This window comes from Aulonocara sp. 'chitande type north' Nkhata Bay, linkage group LG9 (genome assembly GCF_057382095.1).
Source record: "Aulonocara sp. 'chitande type north' Nkhata Bay isolate Kocher_YH1m ecotype deep benthic linkage group LG9, A_spYH_male_GT1.1, whole genome shotgun sequence".
In the NCBI taxonomy this organism is placed as follows: Eukaryota; Metazoa; Chordata; class Actinopteri; order Cichliformes; family Cichlidae; genus Aulonocara; species Aulonocara sp. 'chitande type north' Nkhata Bay.
In genome coordinates this window covers 12,489,686-12,515,810 of record NC_141352.1, presented here as the reverse complement: position 1 = coordinate 12,515,810, position 26,125 = coordinate 12,489,686, and the positions used below count along the sequence as shown (strand labels likewise).

At 42.1% G+C, this 26,125-nt stretch overlaps 2 protein-coding genes across 4 annotated transcripts; one reads left to right on the top strand and one right to left on the bottom strand.

Annotated features, from left to right (window-relative positions):
• The first annotated feature begins 2,547 nt into the window (after positions 1-2,547).
• LOC147321771 (homeobox protein NANOG-like) lies at positions 2,548-3,689 on the top strand. The gene is made up of 4 exons (XM_086305109.1): positions 2,548-2,575; positions 2,799-3,019; positions 3,110-3,193; positions 3,333-3,689. Exons 1-4 carry the CDS (start codon positions 2,548-2,550, stop codon positions 3,687-3,689), a joined length of 690 nt encoding a protein of 229 aa, XP_086161235.1.
• Positions 3,690-14,439: 10,750 nt separating this feature from the next.
• Positions 14,440-25,207, bottom strand: LOC147321770 (uncharacterized). Of its 3 annotated transcripts, none has more exons than XR_015131013.1 (3): positions 25,127-25,207; positions 18,714-24,979; positions 14,440-16,655 (listed from the first exon to the last, which is right to left on the bottom strand). XR_015131013.1 is itself a non-coding variant. In XM_086305906.1 (2 exons), the coding sequence occupies exon 2, from the start codon at positions 24,790-24,792 to the stop codon at positions 18,952-18,954; it is 5,841 nt and encodes a 1,946-aa protein (XP_086162032.1). In that variant the 5' UTR covers positions 24,793-24,979; positions 25,127-25,207; the 3' UTR covers positions 18,579-18,951. The 3 variants fall into 3 exon arrangements, 1 of the variants encoding a protein (XP_086162032.1); XR_015131012.1 differs by lacking the exon at positions 14,440-16,655 and adding an exon at positions 18,204-18,566; XM_086305906.1 differs by lacking the exon at positions 14,440-16,655 and having other exon boundaries at positions 18,579-24,979.
• Positions 25,208-26,125: the final 918 nt, after the last annotated feature.

Genomic DNA, 26,125 nt, shown 5'->3' with positions numbered 1-26,125 from the left:
AATAATAGATTGGATTTATATAGCACTTTACAATGCCACTATTCATTCACTCTCACACTGGTGGAGGCAGCTACGGTTGTAGCCACAGCTGCCCTGGGGCAGACTGACAGAAGCGAGGCTGCCATATCGCGCCATCGGCCCCTCTGGCCATCACCAGTAGGGTAAAGTGTCTTGCCCAAGGACACAACGACCAGGACAGAGAGCCCGGGGATCGAACCGGCGACCTTCCGGTTACAGATACGCTTCCCAAACCCCCTGAGCCACGGTCGCAAGGGGAGGTGTGACATCTGTCACATTGGTCTATAATTGAAGGAAACTTTAAACTGTATAAGCTGTAGCCTAGCACATGGTGTACTTGAACGCATGATGAGATTCACCTTATCCCACCATGATTCAAACAGTTCAACACCTAATTCATGCTCCCAGGCGGTTCTGATTTTACCTGATGGATTAGATTCGGTCACCATAAGCATACAATATATATTTGATAGAGGTGATTTTTGATTAGGCGTAACAGCCAGAAGGTCAACCCATGATGATCAGCAGGGAGAATTGGGGAATTTGGAAACAGTGATGAGACACAGTCTAATTTGCAAATAGAGAAGGGGCCTGTAGGACTCACAGGCCGTAGGCTCTTTGCCTTTCTTCAGTAAAACTGAAATAGATGCCTTCGTTAAAGTGGGGGGCAGCCAGCCTTTTCTCAGTGATTCATTATATAGATCAAGAAGGAGAGGGGCTAGCTTGTCTTTAAATTTTTTTAACAACTCAGCTGGAAATCTGTCGGAGCCTGGGGCCTTACCGCTCGCATACACTTGATTGAGCCAAAAACGTCCTCTATTTTAATAGGAGCGTCGAGCTGCAAATTTTTTATTTTTTTTTTAAAGTGAACATATAAGGAGAAGCGTCCACCAAGTATTTCCTGCCATGGCGTCCACGTCACCATGGTAATGGCACAGCCAGATAACAACATGAGATTTCAAAACATATGTACATTTAACGAGTTACTTTTAATGAACCTCAACATAATTACTTTTATAATTCTTTGTTATTTATCAGACTCCTGAATAGTATGAGTTTTGTTTTGCTCAGACTCAGTGTTAACTGATTATAGAAATAACCGAGAACTCAGTTAAATTGATTTTCTAGTTCATTCAGAAGTTTTTCCAAGTTACTTCCACAATAACTTTGTGTCATCTGCACATAATATGACTTCTGTGTCTTTGAAATTACTTCAAATCAAGACATGTTAACACAGAAACCTTTATTTATCTCTCATGGCCCTGGTGCCATCTGTCTGCATTGACCTGATAATTAATCAGAGGTAGCAGGGTGTGATACAGGAACTCTAAAAGACACATTAGCGTATGTTTAGTGGTCACTGGCTGAACTGGGTGCGTCTCTAATTCTGAATGAGCCAGAGGAGGCCAGATCCATGTGTCCGTGGGTTTATGACGAGCGTTGTTGTGGATCGTTAGCCTTGCTATTGTTTACATCGACTTATGTGGGTGTTTTAGTGTCAGAGACTTTTACAATGTAGAGGTGCATTTCAAAGGTGAAAGCTACCATGTGCTACCTTATAAACTCAGTAATGTTCTCCACATGATCAAAAATATCTTAATTATGTAAGTCATTAGTTGTATGTAATATTGGTATAATTTTGCTTATTTTAAAACATTTTCAAAGATGCTGAGTTCAATTGGTGTAATTTCAGTTGCCACTTTTAAACTGTTTCATTTAATAAAGTTAATGAAGACAAAACGAGTGGTCAGTGGTCATCGTGATATTCAGTGTCAGATTTTTTTAATGGTTTGTCAGAGTTTGAAAAACTTGTTTTGACCTTAAAAAGCTGCTTTGGGGGTTTACACAAAGGTGCAACTGAACGCCTGGAGATCAAATTAGTGTGAGGATGCATTTGCAGAAATGATCTATGTGAGTGGAAAGAACTTTCCACTCACATAGACACTTTCCACTTAATCTTGCTTTCACTCACCCACTGACTGAACAACCCAAAGAACAACCAAATGAAAGACCCACTGAACAACCCACTGAACAACCTACTGAACAACGCACTGAACGACCCATTGAACGACCCACCGAACTGAATTTGGTGTTGAATTTTTTTTTTTTGCTAATTTAAGAGCAGTTAAAACGGACACTAAAGTAATGGGTAAGAGGTTAAATTGAAAGTAAAACAGTAATTTTAGGCATTACATTTTTGAGATTTTATAAAGTGTGAGGTGGAAGGATTTGGTAAAGCTCATTTGTACGGCTGCTTTCTAACTGTACTTTCTGTTTTCAGACCTCAGAAACAGCATTTTAAAGAAATTTAAATGATGCCAGTTGGTTGAAACTTGGTAGGGTAAAGCGACTCACAAAGGAAGAAGCTCAACCCCCCACAATCCTGCCCACACCCACAAACCTCCTTAAAAGCCCAGAATTGCTCTTAAATCAGCCTTAGGATACACAGCACTATCCTGCTTGGTTTGGAGCCCTTTCATCAGAGATACTTATTCCAGCTTTCCTGCTTTAATCACTGGGACTTCAAAGATGGAACATGGGATGCACTTTTCTCCAGGTATGTACTCAGCATTGTTGCCTGGTGAGCTACATGAACAGAGTTGGCTAACCTCTAAGACAACTTGCAAAAATACTCTTTCACTCTGTGTTGTAAGTCCTGATGGCAGAAGTCACTCTTGGTTCTGAATAATGTATAAATATCCCACTTTTTTTCTGGGAAACTGTTGTGTTTCAGACTCAGCAATTTACTTTTTAAAAACTTTTTTTTCCTGCTGTCTCAGAAGAGAAACAAGATTTTGCTGTCCCAAGAAGCCAGGATGGCAACATCACTGCCACTCTGCACCCTCCCAGCACTGCTCCAGAGAAACCTAAAGGAAAGGCCCGGGTGGTGTTCACAGAGAGACAGTTGAATATTCTTGTCCATCACTTTAATGCGAAACATTACTATGAGCCAAGGGAGATGAAACAGTTGGCAGAGATGACAGGTCTGACCTACAAACAGGTGAGTGTTTTTCAACTTACTACAACATAAGAAATTGAATTTTGGGTCCATTGTACTGACTAAATGTTTTCTGTTTTCTTCTATCTTTAGGTAAAAACTTGGTTTCAAAACAAACGGAGTAAGTTTAGGAGGAGTTCACATTCTCAGTATGTGAATCAGGATGTCCCACTTCATGTAAGTATCTCCTATTATTAAACAGAATTGTTTCTGATTCTGTCATTATCTGGGGAATTGACTGTATTTAAAAAAGTGTAATGCCAATAATTGAAAACAACTATTCTCGTTTTACTGACAGCCCCCTTGTCCCCTTCAGTTTCAGGGAGAGAGACAGCCCCCGTTCAGGGAGCGGTACACCCAGCACCAGGTAAATTCAATGAGAATGGGTGCAGATAATCAGGCCCACTATTCTCATGCTGTGGGCAATTCTGCGGCTGGACCTCAATGGACCCTCCCCGACTCCCCTCAGATGTTTGGCTGGTCAATGCCACCAGGCAACGGGCATCACGAATACGACACAGCTGTTCAAAACCCAGCAAAAATGTCCACTATGATCGAAGCAATGGGAAGAGCTGTGAGTACTCAGACTGTTCTCATTGAACACAACATGGATAAGATCTTGGAGAAGCTCACGGCTCTTCAACAAGAAATTGACAGACCTGGTGACGAGTGACAGACATTTAGACTGTCTGTGAAATTGGAGGCACCAAACCCAAACATCGTCTCTCCCCTGCATACCGATGTCCCTGGAAAGCCCATCAAGACCTTTTTTTTACTGTTACTGTTTTAGAGGTCCTTTTTTTCCTCTTGTCCCTTATGTACGAATTTTCACTGTCTTTTTGTCTTTTTGGTTTCTTCCTGGTGCGGCTACATCCGCAGCCCCAGGACACAGGAATTTCATTGCATGTTGTACTTTGTATGACTGTGTATTTGACTAATAAAATTTGATTTGAACACCAGTTCAGCACTGAATGGAATATAAACAACCCAGGACTTTTTTAAAAATTATTTTTATTGTCTTCATGTAGCTCAACAGTCTCAGATTTGATCGCTTTCAGTAAAGGGGGAGGGGGGTATTCAATATCCAATGGATTTTAGAAATATTAGAATTCAGTAGGCTCCGGCTACTGTAAATAGTCAAAATAGCCAAAATACATACTGGGATATCAGAGAAAACACCATCAGAAATTCTGCATATAAGATTAAGAGATGAATTCATCAAAATGTGTTTTGTTTCATTTTGTTGTATTTGTTGTAAAAAATATTGTACATGAAGAAAATTCTCTTCCTTGTGTGTGAGAAACTGTAAATAAAATATTAGTTTCACCCATTCAAACTGAACTTTCTACATGTCTCCAAACCTTCTGTCAGAGACTGAACATCCGCATATGGAAAAGAAATAGTAAAAACTTATATGTGATTTACTCATGAAAGTGGCCACTTTCTCATTACTTTCATATATTGTTTTAGTAAGTATCCAAAACATACAAGTTTCATTATCTAATTTTTCAAGGGATCTTATATCTGTTTTCACTCTTATATGCTTTTCATACAAGTTTCACACAAGACAGATCCAAACTTTATAAGATTTATATATATCTTTTCCATATGGGTCCAAATGTTTTAGAGACTTTAAACCTCTATCTTTCCATGTTAACTTGAGCTACAATCCTCTATATTCACAATCAAAGTATGAGACAGATAATCTAAAGAATCTGGAGCTTTCAAATGGACAAAAAGATTTTTCCAGGAATACCTCAAATAACAACCCTACCTCAGACTTCATTTTAAGAAACCTGAGACGATACAGTGGAAAGTTTTTGCCTCTGTGATTATCTTCCTAAGACTCTAAATGTTGGGTTTTATTTTAATTGTTAACAAGTCTGATGCTGATTACTTGGTAAAGCTCCAAAAACATTTTATTGTCACCTTTTCTACTCTCTGCTCTGTGACTACAGAGTCTTGAAATGAAACGTGCAATGTTATTAAATCTTCCCCTTACTGAACACCTGAAGTCAGCTCATTTAAAGTGTAGGATGCTCCTGATGGCCATGTATGTTTGTACCAGGGCTGTGTTGGGATCTGTCAAGGAATGTTACGATGGGGCATGGTGGCTGGAGGTTGCCAGGTTCTTGCTCACAGTGCCACCATGATCATGACTGGGAAGCGTACCAGAAACCAGGCGCCTTGCAGCAGGAGCACGGTGGTGTCAAGCAGAGCCTGAGTGGAGCTGTCAGAACAGCGAAGCTGCAGGAATGAAAAATCAAGTCAATAAATGAGCAGCACTGAGTCTAATAATCCATGTAATGTTGTCTTTGAGAGTTTCTGAAAAGCATTATGACATAAGGTGTTTTTCAATGTGCTGAATTTGAGCAATGAAATACAAGAGGCATACAGATTAATGAATACATCATTAACTGAGTGAATGTGGATTGATATTGTACATTCAGCTAAGTAATTTCAAAGACACAGAAGTCATATTGTTTGCAGATGACACAAAGTTATTGTGGAAGTAACTTGGAACAACTTCTAAATGAACTACCAAAAAACTAAGAAATTGAAGACTTGGTTTTTCTATAATCAATTAACACTGAATCTGAGCAAACAAAACTCATACTATTCAGGAGTCTGATGATAAATAACATAGAATTAAAATAAATTATCTGAAAGAACAAACTTCTTCCGGTGATAATAAATCACAAACCATCATGGTCATTATCAGAATCAGAATACTTTATTGATCCCTGGGGGAAATTATTTTTTGTTACAGTGCTCCATTTTAAACCAACATTAAGACAAGACAGACAATACGCTAACTAAGAATAGTACAATATATACATATATATACATACATACATACATAAGTCACTTATAAATAAATAGTTGGAAAAATTATGAATATATCGATAACCTGTAAAACACACACAAAGTGTAATAGGGATCGTAAATAAAACCACTTCAACAGAACCATCATATCCACTTTTTATTAAATACTCTTAAATTTAAAGACTTGGTTGATTTGTTTGTTGCTTTATAATTTACGTGTAGAGTTCTGAGGTCAACCAAGTCTTTAAATTTAAGAGTATTTAATAAAAAGTGGGTTTGGTGGTTCTGTTGAAGTGGTTTTATTTATGATCCTAAGTCTGTTATTTATCATCAGTTTATCAATGATAGAATTTGTACATCTCCCAAATAGCAGAGTTTTGTTTTGCTCGTATCCAGTGTTAGTTCATTATAGAACTTTGTATCATCTGCAAACAATATGACTTCCGTGTCTTTGCAGTTACTTCAAATTAAGACATGTTAACACAAACACCTTTACCCTCACTTATCTCTCATGGCCCTGGTGCCAACTGTCTGCATTGACTTGATAATTAATCGGAGGTAGCAGGGTGTGATACAGGAACTCTAAAAGACACATTAGCGTATGTTTAGTGGTCACTGGGTGAACTGGGTGCGTCTCTAATTCTGAATGAGCCAGAGGAGGCCAGATGCATGTGTCTGTGGGTTTATGACAAGCGTTGATGTGGATCGTTAGCCTTGGTATTGTTGACATTGACTTATGTGGGTGTTTTAGTGTCAGAGACTTTTACAATGTAGAGGTGCTTTTCAAAGAAGGTGAAAGCTACCATTTGCTATCTTATAAACTCCAAATGACCTCCACATGATCAAAAATATCTAAATTAGAGGTTTAATTCATTATTTGTATGTAATATTGGTATGATTTGGCTTATTTTAAAACATTTTAAACATCAGGTTTCAATACTCACTGAAATAATGCAGAACATATGCAAAAATATATTTAAAGAGCAGCTGTATTTGCTCTGAAACATTTGAAATTATAAACTATGTGCACAAATCTTCTGATAATAGAAAGTAAATTAATCATCGGTGCAAAGATCAAACTGGCTGCTTGTCTGAAACAACCAGAGCAGGAATTTAAATCAAAATCATCTAACACAGATCTAGTTGACATGAAAGCAGAACAAACTAAACTTTACTCAACTCACCAGTGAGAAATATCCATAAAGATCCTGATATACACCAGCTCACAGTCAGCAACTCAACAGGTTTGGCTTTCTTTACAAAATGAGAATTTTTCACATCATATAGTCCATCATGTATTTCAAACACATGAGTAAAGATGTGTTTATTTAATTGATTTAAGCAGATTAAGTGTATTAAGTGTTTCATATTTTATAAAGTGTGAGCTGAAAGGATTTGGTAAAGCTCATTTGTATGGCTGCTTTCTAACTGTACTTTCTTTTTTCAGACCTGGGGTCCGTTCTTCGTACCTCGCTTACTACATCCAAGATCAAATCATCGCGCTAACTTTGAGCTCGCTAATCCGGTTCTCCGAACACACCTGTTGTTGACGATTAGTACAGCTGGATGTAGTAATGTGAGATCACTGGGTGGCTTAACAGGGGCTACGCATCGATAGTAGAAACATTGATCGGCAACCCTTTGATTGGTTGGCGAAAATGTCGAAGGAGCGAGTTCGGTATTTTGCGGCAGCAGAGCAAGAACTCTTGATTGAGGGATCTCAATCTGGCCAACACCAGTAGGTGGTAGGGTAAATTTATTATATTACACTATATTATATTATATTACATTATATCCTCTTTCACATTAGTGCCACAACAGGACCCACTAGAACATGGGAACAAGTAAAAGTGAAATATAAGAATATTCTACAGAATGGTAATATTTATCACTTATATTGCTTTTAGTCTCTTGGAAAGAGACCCTGAAATAATCTGTTTGTTTATAACAGCAACCAAGAAAAGGGCAGAGCAAAAAAAAGACAGGTGGTGGTCCTGCACCCCCTTGTCAACAAGTTGGTTAAGTAAATAATACCCTCACGGGAAAATCGATATCTCTCTATGAGCACACTGTCGCACTGAGCTAAAGGATCCTGACTATCCCGCAATATACGCTGAATTCTGAGGACTCTCCTTATCAATCTTGCACCTTCCGCAATGGGTGGCTCGCGTATACGGACAGGACATGGCTGCGACAGACTTCCCAAATCCACCTTCGCTTTTATAGCCGTGGTCTCTCATCTTGATTACACGAAGTAATTTACTATTACTACTCTAAAATATGAATTACATCTGAAATAATCAAATACATGAAATAGAATGATTAATAGTACATTTCCCTTTTTTTTAGGAAATGACCTGTATGTATCTGTATGAAATCAATAAAAGGATCAAGTACTGCATTAACTTTAGTTACATTGATAATATTTATTTATGGTAAAACAGTGGTAAAATATCGCTGTTGCTTTCATATAAATGAAGCGGACATACCTGAGTGGCCGCGATCTAATCCTGTTTACATAAAGTAAGCCTGCTCCCAAGCAGGTTTATGCTTACGGATCTGTTGCTATGACAGCAAATCCCAGATGAGCTTCGGGGAACCGAACGATCCAAGATCACGCGAAATCGTCAACAATCAAATCCAGCTAAGTTAGCGAGGTACGAAGAACGGACCCCTGAGAAACAGCATTTTAAAGAAATGTAAATGATGCCAGTTGGTAGAAACTGTCTGACTGCTTGCAAAGTGACCAACAAAAGAAGAAGCGCAAACTTCCACATTCCTGCCCACACCCACAAACCTCCTTAAAAGCCCAGGACAATTGCTCTTAACTCCGTCAGTCTTAAGTTCCTATCCTGCTTGGTTTGGAGCTCTTTCAGCAGAGATACTTTCTCCAGCTTTCCTGTTTTAATCACTGGGATTTCAAAGATGGAAGATTATGGGATGCACTTTTCTCCAGGTATGTACTCAGCATTGTTGCCTGGTGAGCTAATATGAACAGAGTTGACTAACCTCTAAGACAACTTGCAAAAATGTTCTTTCACTCTGTGTTGTAAGTCCTGATTGCAGAAATAACCATTTCTCCCTCCACAGTTGAACAGAGAGTCCACTTTAAATCCTTTTTGGTTTTAAAGAATCTACAAATATCCGACCACTTTTCCCCCCCAAGGTTGTGTCAAACTGTTGTGTTTAAGACTCATCTATATAACCTTTGTTAATTTTTCTGTTACAAAGTCAGTTGTGCCAAAACATATCAGCAACTGACCCATGTGGACCATATAGACTTGTGATTACTTCTCTTGTGTCTTTACCCTCACAGACTCGTGGAGTTATGACAGCGGGGTTGAAGGGAGTCTATCCTTGGAAGAACTCGCTATATGGGCAGAGAGTGCTCTACAAATGGAGATGACCAACAAAACTACTGATACCTCTTAGGCTGTTTCCATCTCAGTCTCAGAGCAGAAACAAGATTTTGATATCCTGATTGTTGCTCTGATATGTATTGTTAATCAGCACCTCAGCCTGACTGGTGGGCCTGTTTGTGCTTAACCCAACTTGCAATGTTGGTTAAAGTTAGCACCTAGTTTTCTTTAGATCCGTTTTCTCAGGATTAATAAATGGATATGGTTAAAAATTTTCCCCTGTGGCTCTGCTTTGTCTGTCCTGAATTAGCCGGGCATTTCACTATTCCACCCAGCATATACATTTCTGGTGTGGGCTTTCCCACCAGACACTGCTTCCACGGCTGATGCTGTTTGTTAGCACCTCATAAGGAGAAGCATGTCCTCACCTCACCAAAAGTGCTCTATGACCACTGGATTTAGATCAGAGCAGAGAGTTGGGGTGAGGGAGTGTTACGTCCCCCCCAAAGGGGTCTAGGCATGCGAGTGAGGGGACCAGTAACAAATTAGTCCAGAACAGTCCAGAACTCCTCAACATAGTGTCCCAAGTGACAGCCAGATGTTTTTTGAGCCATCACATATGGAGAACCCAGCGGATAGCTAGAAGGCCTTACTGAAACACTTTTCAGGCGCTTCTTTGCTAGGTCATGGCGACAGGCATGCTGGTTAGCCAGAGGTGCAGGTTGGAATGGGTGTGATACAACCAATCTGTCACACTGTAGGTCATCTGGACCTGAAAGACTGTCAACAGGTGGCGGATCACAATTAGTCGATTTCTGACAGGGACCAAATGACACCACCGAGCAATTATGCTCCAATTGTCGTCTCGGACTGGCAACTTTGTCCGTTTGTGAACCACGATTGACTCCTTTCAAAGCAGAGCCTTTTTGCTTTGAGTGGGCATTCAAACAGTTAGCAACCAGGTGGCCAGGTTTGTGGCAGAAGAAACAGAGCTGTGTTTTGGCTCCTGAAACCAAACCTGTATCAGCTTTGCTAGCTCGTACACTCCTAGCCCTTTAGACTGACTGTTTCTGTTTGTAGGTCTTACAATTTGCTACTTGAAACAGAAAAACACTTTGGTTTTGCCTTGGGACGGGACACAGGTACCTCGCTCCTTGGGTACTGCACAGCTGGCACATTGCTAACCTTCACTGAGGCATCGCGTCGGTCGTGCTCAATAACACTAGTTTTATGGGTGAGGGCAAACTCATCAGCCAGTGCTGCAGCCTGCTGTAATGAGGAAACCTGTTCACTGAGGTATACTGCAATCTGCTTAGAGATACGGTTCTTAAATTCCTCCACCAACATTAATTCACGCATCAACGCCAGGTCAGTAGCTTTGCTGGACACACACCACCGATCAAAAAGCACACTTTTCTTCCTTGCAAAATCTCGGTAGGATTGATCCTGTCCCCTTTTTAATCCCCGGAAACGCTGGCTATAAGCTTCTGAGACTAGCTCATAAGATAGCAGGATGGCACTTTTCAGCTTGTCATAATTCAGACTGTCCTGAGCTGACAATGAGGAACAAACTTCCTGAGCCTTACCTACCAGCTTAAATAATAGCAAAATAGCCCAAGAATCCCGTGGCCAGTGCAAGGCTGCAGCTATATGCTCAAAGGACTCAAAATAACTGTCAACCTCGATGTCGTGAAACACTGGAACCAGACAAATGTTTTTCCCCCACGTCAAATGGTGTGTCTGCCTGCCGAATGGAGGCAGTCGGAGGAAGGGAAGCCTGCTGGAGTTCCAACTGTTGCAACTTAACAGCTGTGTCCACCTTTTTCAATTCAACCTCCTTGGCTCTGGCAAGCTCTGCGTCTAAACGCTTAAGCTCCAACTCCTTTAGCTGGAACTGCCTCTCATGATCCTCCTTTTCCAACTGAAGACGAGCCAGGCGGACATGTAGCATAGCATCGTGCTTTGAACCTACGGATGACTCTATGGAGAGTGGTTCAAAGTGAGGCAGTGTCATTGGCTTGTCCTGAGGCAGCCACTGAGCAACAGGTGTAGACAGTGATGGAGCTACAGCTTGAGCTGGCACCTGCGGAACAGGCTGAGACGCTACACCATGCTCAAGTGGACTGGCAGACACTGGCAGGGCCACTATCCCTTTCTCCACCAAGCCAGACACAAGAGCAGCTTTCAGCTCAGCCTTACGTAGAGCCGTGGAGACAGAAATGCCATAAAATGATGCGACCTCATGCAAATCCATCTTCCTACAGGCGTCCAGCTGGACAAGCGAAGGGTTTTCCTTAAACACGGCAATTTCAAAGGTAGCCATTAAAACTGAAACTAAAACTACCTGAGGCTAACAGTAACAACAAAGAAGCACCACCTCCAATACACAAATGAAAAACAGGTGGGAAATGTTTGGCCACAGGTTAACCAATAAATAAAAATACCACCGACCCTCTCCCCAGACCTACCTACTAAAATCTTAGCCTAGTTAGCTTCTGGAGTGTACCAGGCTCGAGGCAACTTTAAAGGCTAAGCATCAAGTGCACAAAGCACCGACAAGCCTGCCCCCGACAGGGAACTAATCCCCACCCGGGATTACTCCGAAAATAAAAAAGGCAAAATAAAAAATGAGTGCCTGAAGGAGGAGCTTACGCTCAGCTAGACACTCCCCTTTGCTAACTGGAGAGAGAGCGTAGTAGATACCATACAACTAAACACGCCACCAGCAAACAACTCACTAATACTCAATTGCTGTTCCTTCCATTCATATTCCGGACGAGCCCCCACATTGTTACGTCCCCCCCGAAGGGGTCTAGGCATACGAGTGAGGGGACCAGTAACAAATGAGTCCAGAACAGAATGAAAGGAAAACAGACAGGTGTTTTTAGTAAATAAAATAGTCTTTATTATAGATAATCTTAACATAAAGAGCTGGCAAGGCCTTTTTACCAATAACACTTGGAAAAAGGGAAAAAGGTTGCAACAACACAGAACACAACAACCAAACAAAAACTCCACACCACGAGGAGGCACTTCCAGGGGCCCACAAGCTCACCCTGTCACTAGCAGCAGCTAGCTTTACTGCCACCAAGGCCCACAAGCCCACACTACTCACGTAAAGCAGGCATACTGCTTACACACTATAGGCAGGACCTTCACACAACTAGCACACAAAGCGGAGACACCAGAGAAAACTCCCTTGCTCAGAGCTCATCCCCAGCTTAAATAGCCTCAGAGGTGATTGCTGACTGGATTCAGGTGGCAAACAAGGCTAACCAAGAGCAGCTGTGTCCTGGGGAGAGAGGAGAGTGAGAGAAACAGAGGGGGTAGGAGTGGCAAGAGAGGAGGAGGTGGAGAAAGACACCACGCCCACACAAGGGCAGTTTCAGGAGGCCCAGCTAGGGCTGTAACAGGGAGGTTTACAAGGAAGTGAATTGGAACAGGTACATCCTTTTGCAGTTTATGAATACATCACTGATTATCATGCCTATGTCTTCCACTCACACTGAGCTGACATCAGCATGGTTGGTTATGTTGCAAAACATTATAGTTTAAACAGAATCTGTGCAGCCTCTGCAACAAACTACCTGCTCCAGCAGAAATACTTAAACCAGTTTTGCCTTTTAGTCTTAGAATTCTGGCAGCAGCCTTAAAGGGAGTTGTCCCCTGGTAGACCTTACTACATGGGCTGAGAATGCTCTTGATAAGGTGATTTACCATGACCCATCGAAAATGAAAGAGGTGGTAAAGATGGCAGTACTATCCAAACAGTGTTTTTATTTTTATGTTTCTAGAATACAAGTGAGAGCCAGCCCCCACTCGAAGAAATTCTACAACCAGCGCATGATAGAGGCAAACTTGAGGAGGAAAAAGGGTGGACTAATTAGAGGCATTGTGTAGTAATAACAATAATGTATACTTTATTGATCCCCGTAGGCCAATTACTCACCAAGTGAATTATGGGGCAACCACTTTACCTACTGAGCTATCCCTGCCCCAGATGACACAATCACACATGCACGCCTGTTTTGAAGTCAGACATGCATGAATCACCAATGATTTTTCTTCTAAAAAAATGAGGACTTTGGTAGAATGAAATACTGCTTCATGTGTCTATGTGAAGATCAATAATATTTTTTAATAAAGTGTTAAAAAGTTCATTAATCTTTCTGATTTTCTCCAGACGCCAGAAACACTCCATGTACATGGACAACAGTGACACCTACTGGTCCAACATTATATAACAAGTGTGTGTGGTCAAAGTCGCAGCAATGTCCTCACTGCACACACACACATACACACACACAAAATCAAAGCTACACTTGAACAATTAGCATCCTCATTCTCACATTTAACAAGCAAAATAAAATAAAAAGATATTTGATGTACAGTGTGTTCTTCTTGCAGGTTTATACAAATTTTATGTTTTTTATTTTTTTAAAAGAGTGGGACTGCCAGCCAGGACAGAAAGAATGAAAACCAGAGAGGAGGTTCATGGATGTAGTGAAGGAGGACATGCTGAGGTTTTGTGTGACAGATGATTAACCATTGAATTCAAAAGGTTCCAGAAACACTTCATGTACATACTCAACAGTCCAGCCTAGTGGTCAAACATTAAACAAGAAGTGTGTGTAGTTGAAGTCACAGCAACAACAGATCATCTTCGTCCTCATGGCATGAAAACTCAGTGGGCAGATAAAATGAGGAAAAGAACAGGAAAAAAAGTCAATGCTTCACTTAGTTCACTTGAGCTGTTTCTCATCACACACGAACTGGATCAGGGCGTCATCCCATCGGCCTTCACTTCAGCTCCAGCAAGTGAAGGCCGATGTACTGCAGGATGGAACTGAAGTGCAACTCCAGAACGTAGACCCAATATGTGATTAAAACTGACATCATATTTAAGCTTTAAATTTGCAGTTTATCAAGCGTCACTGAGCACTTCAAATCTACCTTTAAATCTGTAACATAACAGCTGGACCTCCGCTTGCAACACACTGTGTGACAAACGACACAAAAGCATTGTCAGCTCAGACATCAGCAAACGCACAACCTTTGAATTTGAAATTATCTGACTAAGGTTTGATTCATGTTACAGCAGCTCATGAGTAAATGAACACGGTGCATTAAAACAACTTTTAGAAGTACATTTTTCCAAATAGATTTACTTTAATTTACTTGCGTAGGGTTAGGGGTTGCCACCTCAGCGCACAGTCAAGTTTCGATACCATCTGTGATCATTAGTGCCATGTGTGATGTGGCCTGACAAACCAGTTTTAGGTGACCCTAAAACTTAACGTTCATGGAATAAAAATACAGTCTACTGGAAATCCCTATGAAAACCAAAACAATATATTTCATCATTCAGTGATCAAGCAAGACCCAATGTTCTCTCCAAGGGATGGAAGATACAAAATAACATTTAAAAAAAACATTGCTGTAGGATGTTTCTTTCAGCCACATTACATTATCAGAAAAAGTCAATAAGCCCGTTTTTCTTCTCTTTGTCAAAACAGACTGTCTAATTCTAATTATGAGCTTGAAAGAGCATTTGACATGCCCACTTTTATTTGTCAACACTTCCATCTAATACCTCACCCAAAGTAACAACTTTTAAAAAAAGAAAAGAAAAAGAACCCACACACAAAACAAACAACCCACGATACACAAAAAAGGTTGTACTTAATTTTACTGTGGTCATAAAATACTTACGTTAAAGACAGTCTCCGTTAAGTCAACATCAACAGAACATTAAAATGGCTGTCAGAGAAAATCCACAGAAAATCTGATACACTCAGCTCAGTCATTGTTAGTAGCCGGCGTCATTTACAATAGCTGTGATGTTTAGTGATGTTCCCTCTTATCCATGAGAGTGTAAACACTGGGAGATGTGTATAAACCACCATTTAGGTGGTTGTGTGAGTCACGGGTGAGTAACAGGTGGTACCCCTTGGGGAAGCAACGTAGAGGAAGGAGTGCCAAAGTGGCCAAATTAAACAGTTTTGAGCTGCTATTTTAAATAAAGCAGCGAGAGGCCACAAACCTTGTTCTTTTAAGCAATGTGTGGTTATTAAGAGTTTAAATTAAAAGGTCTGGTGGTATTGCAAGTACTGCCATTTAATTTGCTGCGTTCATTTATTTTTTTATGTTTATTTTATTTATTTATTTTTTTTTATTTTTTAACATTTCACCGCAGTTCTATATTCTCAGGTAATTTAATACATTTTATATTAATTTGCCATGCCTCTGTCTTGTCAGTACAGAGTCTGTGTGCCTTTGTAACTGGAAAACCTTTGCAATGGCTAATGTAATATTTCCTGAGGCATAACTGCACGCCCAAATGGTGTTGTCAGTACCATTTAGTTACCCTTTCCTCTTCTCCTCCTTCAGGCCACCACACTTGGGACAGTAAAAACCTGTTTCTCCTCTGTGACAGAGCTGGAAACAGCTTCAGTTTCAATCAATGAGTCAGATTGACCCAAAATTAAACATGAATTCACCTGTTTGTTGGTCAGTCCTTTCACCTCCTGTGGGTCATAATAACATTTCAGATTAAAGTGATGGACAAGAACTTTTAAGTTAAGGTTAGGGCTAAGCTAGGGCTCATATGTAGCGCTTGTCCTCTGTACACCATGCAAAGTGGCATTTTTGCTGTGGTCCTCCTTCCTTCGCACAGAGCTGGAAACAGTTCAGCAGTCTCAAAGATGTTGTTCCTCATCTCCTAATCAAGAGCTCTTTCAGCCCACATAGTGAGGTATGCCAGGGGGAGACTGCCTTCAAGGCTGCTGCCAGAACTCCACAAGTCTGTGAGGATAGGAAGACACAGGCCAAGCACGTCTATATGGTCCACATGGGTCAGCATGGTTACTGATGTGTGTTGGCATGAGTGACTTTAGATCAGAAAATACAAAAGTAAACCTCAGAGCTTTAAGGTTTTATTCTGGTGGCACGCTTTAAAACTTTGCCACCAAGTGTCGCCATTTGGGGGAAAAAAACAAAACAAAACCAAAACAGTGGTGGTATAATTGGAAACAGGGATAGACCCCCTTTTCTAGTCTGGAAAGTACTTCTGGGAGAACTACTGAAACATGGCCTTACAACACAGAGGGTATTTTTGTAGCAGGTCATAGGTTAGCTAACTCTGCTAATATTAGTTCATATTACCAAAGAAAAAAAAAAGTCTTCCTTATAATATAAAGCACCGTGAAGTGACTGTTATTGTGATTTGGCGCTGTGTAAATAAAAAATGAACATGCATACATACTATGATGAGCCACTGGCAGACAGCTTGGCCTGGCTTTCCTTTGTATACACTGGCTGAGTCCTGGTAGTGAAACTGGCCGTCCATGGTTTGCTGCTCAGAGCTGTGAGATGGGAGCTCTTCCTTGGTTCTGGCAGTAGCAGCAGCATTGTAGTACTTGGGTTCCTGTCTCCTGAGCTCCCGTGGTTCTCCTCTGGAAAGATGTGATGCAGGTAGCATTAAGCAGGATAAAAGGAAAAGCTGAACATCATCAGCGTCTTCCAGTCCACCAGCTTTGCAGCCGTGTATTAAAACTGGCTTCAATTTATCTGCTTGCGATCAAGCTGCAGGAAGCTCTGTGTGCTAAATTGGACTTAAGGAGTAGCTCTTGAGGCGTTCAGAGGGCGTGGGGAAAGACCAAGAACTAAACTTAGTATTTTACAGTTAAGCAAAGCAAATGGGGGGGGGCAATGCTTCCATGTTTACAATACTATTATTATGCATCTCAGGTCATACCCCTGTTGCAATGGTGTAACCCTGATTTGAAAGCTAAGTCAAAATCTATAGAATTTAATACAACCTCTAAATTTCAACTACCAGCCTCAATTCCGGATTAAAAAAACAAAACAAAAACTGGCAGACCATTTAGAACATAGGTGTCAAACTCTGGCCCGCGGGCCAAATTTGGCCCGCAGCCTAATTCGGCCCGCGAAGCCATACCAAATTACTATTAGAGCAGGCCTACTGGTATTATACAGCTAATATATATATTGTTTAGTATTAAGCTTTGCTGTTCCATATTCAGTTTTTCAGCTAAACTTGTTTGAGTCCATAAGAAAAGATTCATTCTTATATCTGGAGGAAGATTTTTTTTTTCAATAAATATTAATGTTAGCCCGTGACTTTGTTCCATTTTGAATTTTGGCCCACTGTGTATTTGAGTTTGACACCCCTGATTTAGAAGGTAAAGGAACAGGGATAAGCTACACTCTAAAAATATGGAATAAAGTGATTAAAATATGTGGTAGGGAACAAATACTAAAAGAATTTAGATGGTGTGCTCACGATACAGATTTTAAACCAAATGAAAGTGATAAAAGATTTCAGTCTTGGATAGAGTGGACTAACAACATTCCATTCCTTCACACATAAAGGGACACTGCAGAGCTTTCACTCTTTATAAATAAGAAATGGCTTAAGACAAGCAAAGGCTGGGAGAACTGGGAGAGCAGGGGCGATTCTAGGATCAGAGCTTTGGGGGTGCTGAGCACCCAGAGAGCTGCCCAGCCAGGCACGTTAAACCTGTCTCTGTCAGTCCCTGCATCCTTAAATGTTGTCTCGAGTTCTCTCTGACTGTCACTTTGGTGCATTTAAACCCCTGTTCCTCTCTGTCCTCATCGTCTGTTGTCTTCGTCTCCGTTATCAGTCATCATAATTTTACCATCTCTGTGCAAGTCTGCAAATTTCTTTGTTAAATCATAAGATTCTTGAATTCATCAAGTCTCTCTGTGCCTGGGTCCTCGTCACAAAACATGACATCACTGTTTTGTACATTTTAACACAATTTAATCCCCACATTTGTGAAAGAAAAGCAAAACACTTTTTTGAAAAGTCTGTAACAAAACCATTAAATCTGATAAAGGTTTTTTTAAATGCTACAAAAGAAGAATGTATTGGAATAAAAAAATACATATCCTAACCTTAATTACTGGGGGAGAATAATGAATGATGCTCATAGTGAGTAAGAAGTAAACTGAGTGCATTTTTTGGACAGAGATTCACTTTTAATGTGTTTGTATAATATAATACAGATACATAAAAAACACTCCCAAAACAGAATTATTACAAATAAATTATTACAAAATATTAATAAAAACTATAAAAATGGAGGCAACTTTGCCTGTGGTAGAATGCATACAATGTATGAAAAAAATCTTTACTGCAGATGCTAATTTTACTAATTTAATAACACTAATTTTGTGTTGTAAGTGTACTGTTGCACCCAATGTGACCCAGTGTCCTATATTGAGATTCACAGCCAGCTAAACTCTCTCTTGCATCACTTCCTCCAAGGAACAGGCACGTGTTGTATTTGGACAGGATTTAATGCAAAAAAAGTGTGAAACTGAAATGATACAGAATACAGAAATGTCACATAAACATTAGCTTGGGTTGAACTTAAGTGGACATATAAAACACATCAAAAGTTTCCAAATCACTTCAATAATGTCATATACCCTCTCTTAAAGGTAAACACAATTAAGAAACTTACTCATATTGCCACTCAAAGGGATTTAACGGAGTGGATGGCTTTGGATCGGAGGAAAACACACCATGTCTTGCTTCACTCATGAGCAAACACTTCCTATCACACTTCTTTTAGTGACTAATTGGCTCAACATAGCAAACTGTGCAAACCTGCGCCCCCTATAGGCCTGGAGAAATAACATACAAACAGTTCCAGTACACTCCCCGCCTGGCATTATTTTAAGATTGCCACTAGACCCTATTTACACATGAGACCAATCTCTCAGAAGAAGGATACAGTCCGAAATGGGTCTACAGAATGTCTTTGCAATCTTGTCGCGTGTCACCTTCACTTCCATCTTTCTGACAACTCCATCTCTGCTTGGAAGTGTCTTCACGATGACACCCATAGGCCACTCATTTCTTTTTAGTTGCTTGTCCTTCAGAAGAACAACGTCTCCTTCCTTCAAGTTTGGTTTGCTGCGCTGCCATTTCTGACGACCTTGGAGCATGTGGAGGTACTCCCTCTGCCACCTGGCCCAGAATGTGTCGGCAAGGGCTTGAACTCTCTTCCACTGACGTGTATATATGTCGGCCTTGGTGAATTCCCCAGGTGGAGTTGGAATCGGATCGAACTTCTGGGTGAGCAGAGCTGAGGGGGTCAGGATTAAGGGAGCGTCTGGATCCGAGGAAACGGGTACAAGTGGCCTTGCGTTGATAATAGCCGTGACTTCCGCCATTAACGTTGTCAGGACCTCGTGAGTTAGAGTAGGGTTTCCTGCTTGTAGGAGCATTGAGTCCAGGATGCGTCGTGAGATGCCTATCATACGCTCCCAGGCGCCACCCATGTGAGATGAGTGAGGAGCATTAAACACCCAGGAACACCTCTGCTTGCGTAGGTAGTCATCCACACTTGTATCACCAGGTTTTGGGGAATGCAACTTTAGGTCCTTGGAGGCACCAATGAAATTGGTTCCGCAATCTGACCTCAACTGTTTGGCAGGGCCTCTGATCGCAAAGAACCTGCGAAGAGCATTGATGAAACTGGAAGAGCTGAGAGTTTCAATCACTTCAATATGAACAGCCCGTGTAGACATGCAAGTGAACAAGACTGCCCATCTCTTACTGTTTGCATGACCACCTTTGGTGCGGCGTGTTGAAACCTCCCACGGTCCAAATACATCGAGGCCAACATAAGAGAATGGGGGGTCCGTCTGAAGGCGTTCGGCAGGTAAGTTAGACATGATTTGCTGCTCTGTTCTACCTCGAAGCTTTCTGCAGGTGACACATTTGTGGATTACACTGCTGATAGACCTCTTAGAACCAACTACCCATAAGCCACTTGCTCTCACAGCCCCCTCAGTGAAGTGTCTTCCTTGGTGCTGGGTGGCTTCATGGTGATGTCGAATGAGCAGTGTTGCAATGTGATGCTTCCCTGGTATCAGAAGAGGGTTAGCCTGATGACTCGGCAAGCCAGACTCTGCAAGTCGACCTCCTACTCGCAATAAGTTTTTGCCATCGACGATGGGATGAAGTTTGTGAAGAGCACTGTTGCGAGGTAAGTCTCGTTTCGCCATGATGCATTTTATTTCTTCTGCATAGGCTTCACGCTGGACACACCTGATGATTGTGTGCTCTGCTTCATATAACGCTTCATCTGTGAGACTAGCCTTACAAAGATGCCAGCCGCTACAGGCACCACCATCTTTAGACTTGAAACTGTGGGAGATGTGGCGAAGGTAGGCCACCGCTTGGACAAGGGAAGTCCATTTTGAGAATCTTTCAAAGCGTGATGAACCCAAGGCACCTGGAGCAGTTGTGGTCACAAGCACATTGACGTTACGTCGAATTTCAATGTCCGACTCTGGATCGACGAGTTCAAATGGACCCTTTTCTGGGGAGAGAGTCTCGTGATTGAGAAGAAATGCTGGGCCGTACAACCATGAAGTACCAGAGAGTTTGTCTGCTGGTACAGACCGAGAGCCATGATCGGCAGGATTGTGCTCTGATGGGACGTATCTCCATTGATCTGGTAGGGAAGACTGCTTGATTCTCTGTACACGATTGTTCACATATACATGGAATCTTCTGTTCTGATTGTTAATGTATCCTAACACCACTTTACTGTCAGTGTAGAATGTTGTCTTGTCAATCTTTACGTTTAGTTCTACTGTGAGAAGCTCTGACATCTCCACAGCAAGCACTGCAGCGCACAGCTCTAATCGAGGAATGGTCGGTTCTGGTACAGGAGCTAGTTTGGCCTTACCCATAACGAATCCGACCTCACTGTGCCTATCTTCATGTGTGACCTTCAGGTAAGCTACCGCAGCGATGGCTTTCACTGAAGCGTCTGAGAAAACACAAAGTTCGATGAATGTGGCTTGTGAGATGGAGAACGTGACGTAGGGGCGGGGAATGTGCAGGTTTGTGAGACTTCGTAGCGAGTCATGCCACCTTCTCCAGCCGTCGTACATGTCTTGGGGTAAGGAACTGTCCCACTCAAGGTTGCCGCTGGAGAGCTCTCTGAGAAGAAGTCTGCCTTTGATGGTTACAGGTGCAAGCAAACCAAGAGGGTCAAACAAGCTGTTCACTGTTGAGAGTACGCCCCGGCGAGTGAAGGGTTTTTGCTCTTGTGGAACGTGGAATGTGAACGTGTCTGTTGTGGGGTTCCAACTTACCCCCAAGCTGCGCTGGACTGGAAGCTCATCTGTTGTTAAATCGAGATCTTTGATATCTTTGGCCCTATCCTCAGGGGGGAATGCACTCACCACTTCCACTTTATTGGAAGCAATCTTGTGGAGACGTAGATTTGAGAGGGCAAGCATTTTCTGAGTTCTCTGTAGGACATCAACAGCCTCAGCTGCAGTTGGGAAAGACTTTAATGCGTCATCGACATAGAAGTTGTGCTCTACGAAGTCTCGGGCATCAGTTCCATACTCGCTTTCTGCTTCCCTTGCTGCCAGTCTCAGCCCGTAAATTGCCACTGCAGGGGAAGGACTGTTACCAAAGACATGCACCCTCATTCTGTAGTCTACTACGTCTTTGCCAAGGTCGTTGTCTTTGTACCAAAGAAAGCGAAGGTAGTCTCTGTGGTCTTCTTGGACCACAAAGCAGTAGAACATTTGTTCAATGTCAGCTGTGACTGCGACTGGTTCTTTCCTGAAGCGAAGCAGCACACCCAAAAGTGTGTTGTTCAGGTCCGGGCCAGAAAGCAGCACCTCATTGAGGCACACTCCATCAAACTGTGCACTCGAATCAAACACAACGCGTATCTTCCCTGGCTTTTGGGGATGGTACACACCAAAAATGGGGAGATACCAGTTCTCTTTGTCTCTATTGGGAGGTGGTGCGAGCTCTGCATGTTGGTTATCTAGCATTTTCTGCATGAATTCCACAAAATGTGTTTTCATTTCTGGTTTCTTGTCGAGCGTACGTCGTAACGACATCAGCCGTTGGTAGGCGTAGGACCGGTTATCCGGGAGTTTGCGTCTGGGGGTTCGGAACGGGAGTGGTGCAACCCAGCTGTTTGTATTGTCCTTGAAGAAGCCTGCCATCTTTTTCAAAAAGATTACATCTTCAGCTGAATGAGCAAGGTGGTTGTCGTTGCTGGTGTGACAAAACACAGAGTCTCCCAAATTCTCAGCCGTGGGCTTTTGGTGTGAGAGAGCAGATGGCGGTTGACTGGAGATGGCTTTGGTTTGGCTCAGACTGAAGTCCTCCTTTACACTAAGGTGACTGTCGCAGGGAGTGAGATAGCTTGGGCGCCCATTGTCCAATACATAGGTTTTCAGAACATTCACTTTACTTGGCTTGTGGGCATTACCAAGACACACATCGCCAATGATAACCCAGCCCAGGTCAAGCTTCTGTGCAAATGGGTCATTATCTCTGCCATTGATTTGCTCCCTCACTTTGTGAACTCTCAGAAGGTTGCGTCCTATCAGCAACAGAATGTCTGCACTTGGGTCGAGAGGTGGTATTTGAGCAGCTATTGCTTTCAGGTGCGGGTGGTGTAAAGCAGCTTCTGCAGTTGGCACCTCTTCCCTGTTGTTGGGGATGGCATTGCACTCAATGAGCGCGGGGAGAGGGAAACTCATTTTTCCATCTAATGACTCAACCATGTAGCCACATGCTCTTCTACCAGTCGTGTGTGTTACACCACTACAAGTTTTCAGCATGTATGGTTCAGGTGTGGTTTGTATGTTAAATATGTCAAAAAACTCTGTCTTTGCAAGTGACTGGTTACTTTGATCGTCAATTATTGCATACATCCTTCTGGCGTTGTCTCGCTGACCCTTGGGATAGACTTGCACTAAGCAAACCTTAGAACAGGATCTCCCTGTGATTTTATTTCCACATACCTCTGTGCATGTGGCAGTAACATCCGGGTCTTGTGGATTTGCTTGCTCCCCGCCGTGCACTTCAGGAGATGAAGGAGGTCTGAGCATTTGCAGTGTTGGGGCAGGATGAAGAGCTGCCAGGTGTTTCTCACTATTGCACTCTTCACACTTAATCATGACTGTACAGTCTTTGGCTTGGTGGCCGGTGGAAGCAAGGCAGCGGTAACAAATGCTATTGTCTCTGAGGAACCTCTTCCTCTGCTCAAGCAGCATAGCTCTAAAGCCCCTGCATCTTTTGAGTGGGTGGGGTTTGTGATGTATGGGGCACTGTCTTTCAATGTCTTCGTCTGCTTTTTTTACCTTTGATCCCTCTGATGATATGTCCATCTTGTGCACTGTAACCGATGACCTTTGGTTGTGGTTACTTAACGGTTTTTCTTTTCTGTAGCTGGACATGTGGTTGGCATAGGAAAGAGTCGTGTTGAAAGGTGTGGTAAAGCTTGGATCATTCCTTGCTTTTGCTTGACGTTTCACAAATTCGACAAAGAATGAGAATGGTGGGAAGCTAACATTGTGGTCTTCTTTAAACTTTGACCCTACCATTGTCCACTTCTCTTGAAGATGGAAGGGCAGCTTCTCCACAATTGGATGTACTCCCCTAGCTGTGTCGAGGTAACTTAAACCAGGCAAATAACCATCTAGCTTTGCAGCTTGGAGTTCACACAGCAGATCTGATAGGTCGCGAAGCTTGTGTGGTTCTTTACTGGAGAGCTTTGGAAAGTCTCGTATTCGGGCAAACAGGGAGTTTTCTATTGCTTCTGGTGAGCCGTAACATTCCTCTAGTCTCAACCATATCATGTTCAGACCGGCAGGTGGATGCTTTATGTTGACTGCTTTTAATCTCTTGGCGTGTTCAGAAGACTCTGGGCCTAACCACTTAATGAGTAGGTTGATTTCTTCAGTGGCTGTTAGACCAAGGTCCCTAACGGTGCTCTGGAATGTGGCTTTCCAACTAAGGTAATTTTCTGGCTTGTCGTCAAATTTAGACAGCCCTCCAGTTATTAGCTGACTCTTGGCTAAGAATCTGGCGAGGTCGCTTGCTATGGTGTCTGCATTATCATTTGAGCTTAATCCGTGCTGCAGTTGTAATGCATCGTGGAGAGTCTGTGGACTTACATCTCTTTGTAGTCGTCTCTCTGCCCCATCTTGTGGCATGAATGAGTACTGCACTGGCTCTTGTTTGGGACAAAGAGGTGTGTACATTACTGGTTGTTTGGATTGTTCATTCTGATATTTACTGTCATCATGGTGAGATGTAATGTCTGGAACCAGGTCAGTGTGGCTGTGTTTATTTATGTATTCACTCACTTTTTGCTCTGGGGTTACTTGTAGGGGTGACAATGGCCACTCTTCCCCTGATTCAGCTTTGTCAAATTGAGCTGCTGCTGACTCCATTACCTCTGCTTTAGCCAAGGCTGCATCTGCTTCCTTTTGGAGGTTGATTACATCCAGAGTTGCTTCTAGACGGGCCTTTTCTACTTTAATGTTCATCTCCTTCTCAGCGTAAGCTAATCTGGCTTTTGCTGCTTGAGCTTCTGCTTGTGCCCGCGCTGCTGCCATACTGGCTCGGGTTGATGCTGACGACCTGCTTGAACATGCTGCAGATGATCTAACAGTCAGTTTTCCTGAAGACTTTGAGGACCTTCTTGAGCGAGTGGACCTTGCTTCCTCGTCGTTTTGACCTTCAGCCTCTGATTTCTCCATGTTAGAGTAGAACTGTCACTCGACGTCCCTCGCAGAGCGCTATGATTTCACTGTACTGTTGCACCCAATGTGACCCAGTGTCCTATATTGAGATTCACAGCCAGCTAAACTCTCTCTTGCATCACTTCCTCCAAGGAACAGGCACGTGTTGTATTTGGACAGGATTTAATGCAAAAAAAGTGTGAAACTGAAATGATACAGAATACAGAAATGTCACATAAACATTAGCTTGGGTTGAACTTAAGTGGACATATAAAACACATCAAAAGTTTCCAAATCACTTCAATAATGTCATATACCCTCTCTTAAAGGTAAACACAATTAAGAAACTTACTCATATTGCCACTCAAAGGGATTTAACGGAGTGGATGGCTTTGGATCGGAGGAAAACACACCATGTCTTGCTTCACTCATGAGCAAACACTTCCTATCACACTTCTTTTAGTGACTAATTGGCTCAACATAGCAAACTGTGCAAACCTGCGCCCCCTATAGGCCTGGAGAAATAACATACAAACAGTTCCAGTACAGTAAGATTTATGAGTTTCATGCTTTCATAGTGGTCCTTAGGAGAGCTTGACATTTTATCAGGTGGTACACACTGTAAAAAGTGTGAGAAACACTGATAAGTTAAGTGTGTGTGTGCTTTTGGAAAACATTTAAAGCTGCAGTACAGAATCTTTGAAACAAGCTTAAAACATGTTTAGAATATAAACAGAGCATCTGCTTCTCTTTACAGCTCCTCACTCCACCAGGGCTGTTTGGCTCTTTCTGATAGTGTGCAAATGTGATGTACGTACTGCGGCAGTCATACAGACAACTGGACGGTCCAAAAGTTGGCCTACCTATTACTGGCTGAGGTTTCAGTAGAGTTGTGGCTGAACCACATAAAAATATATCATTAATTTTAATCTCTCCGATTAATTACAATGTTATGTTGGAATGTTGTTAAAGAGGCTCAAAAATGTTTCTGTCAGGGCTCTGTGTGCGGGCAGGCGGAGAGGAGGATCCAAACGCAGGACTCAGACACTAACTTGAAACTCAAAAACCTCAGCTTTATTGCTGGTACGAAAACAAAACATGAAGTGAACATGGAATATGGAGAACCGAAACACACAGGCATAATCTGATGGTACGACGCAACACCGAGCATTGGAAAACACAGGGCTTAAATACACAGGGTAGTAATGAGGGAATGGGCAACAGAAGGGAGACACAGCTGGGGGAGATCAGGGCTAACGAGACAGGGGAGCTAAGCTGCACACACTAACATAAGACAAAGACTTTCACAATAAGACAGGAAACAAGAATTACTAAACCAGATGCAGACATG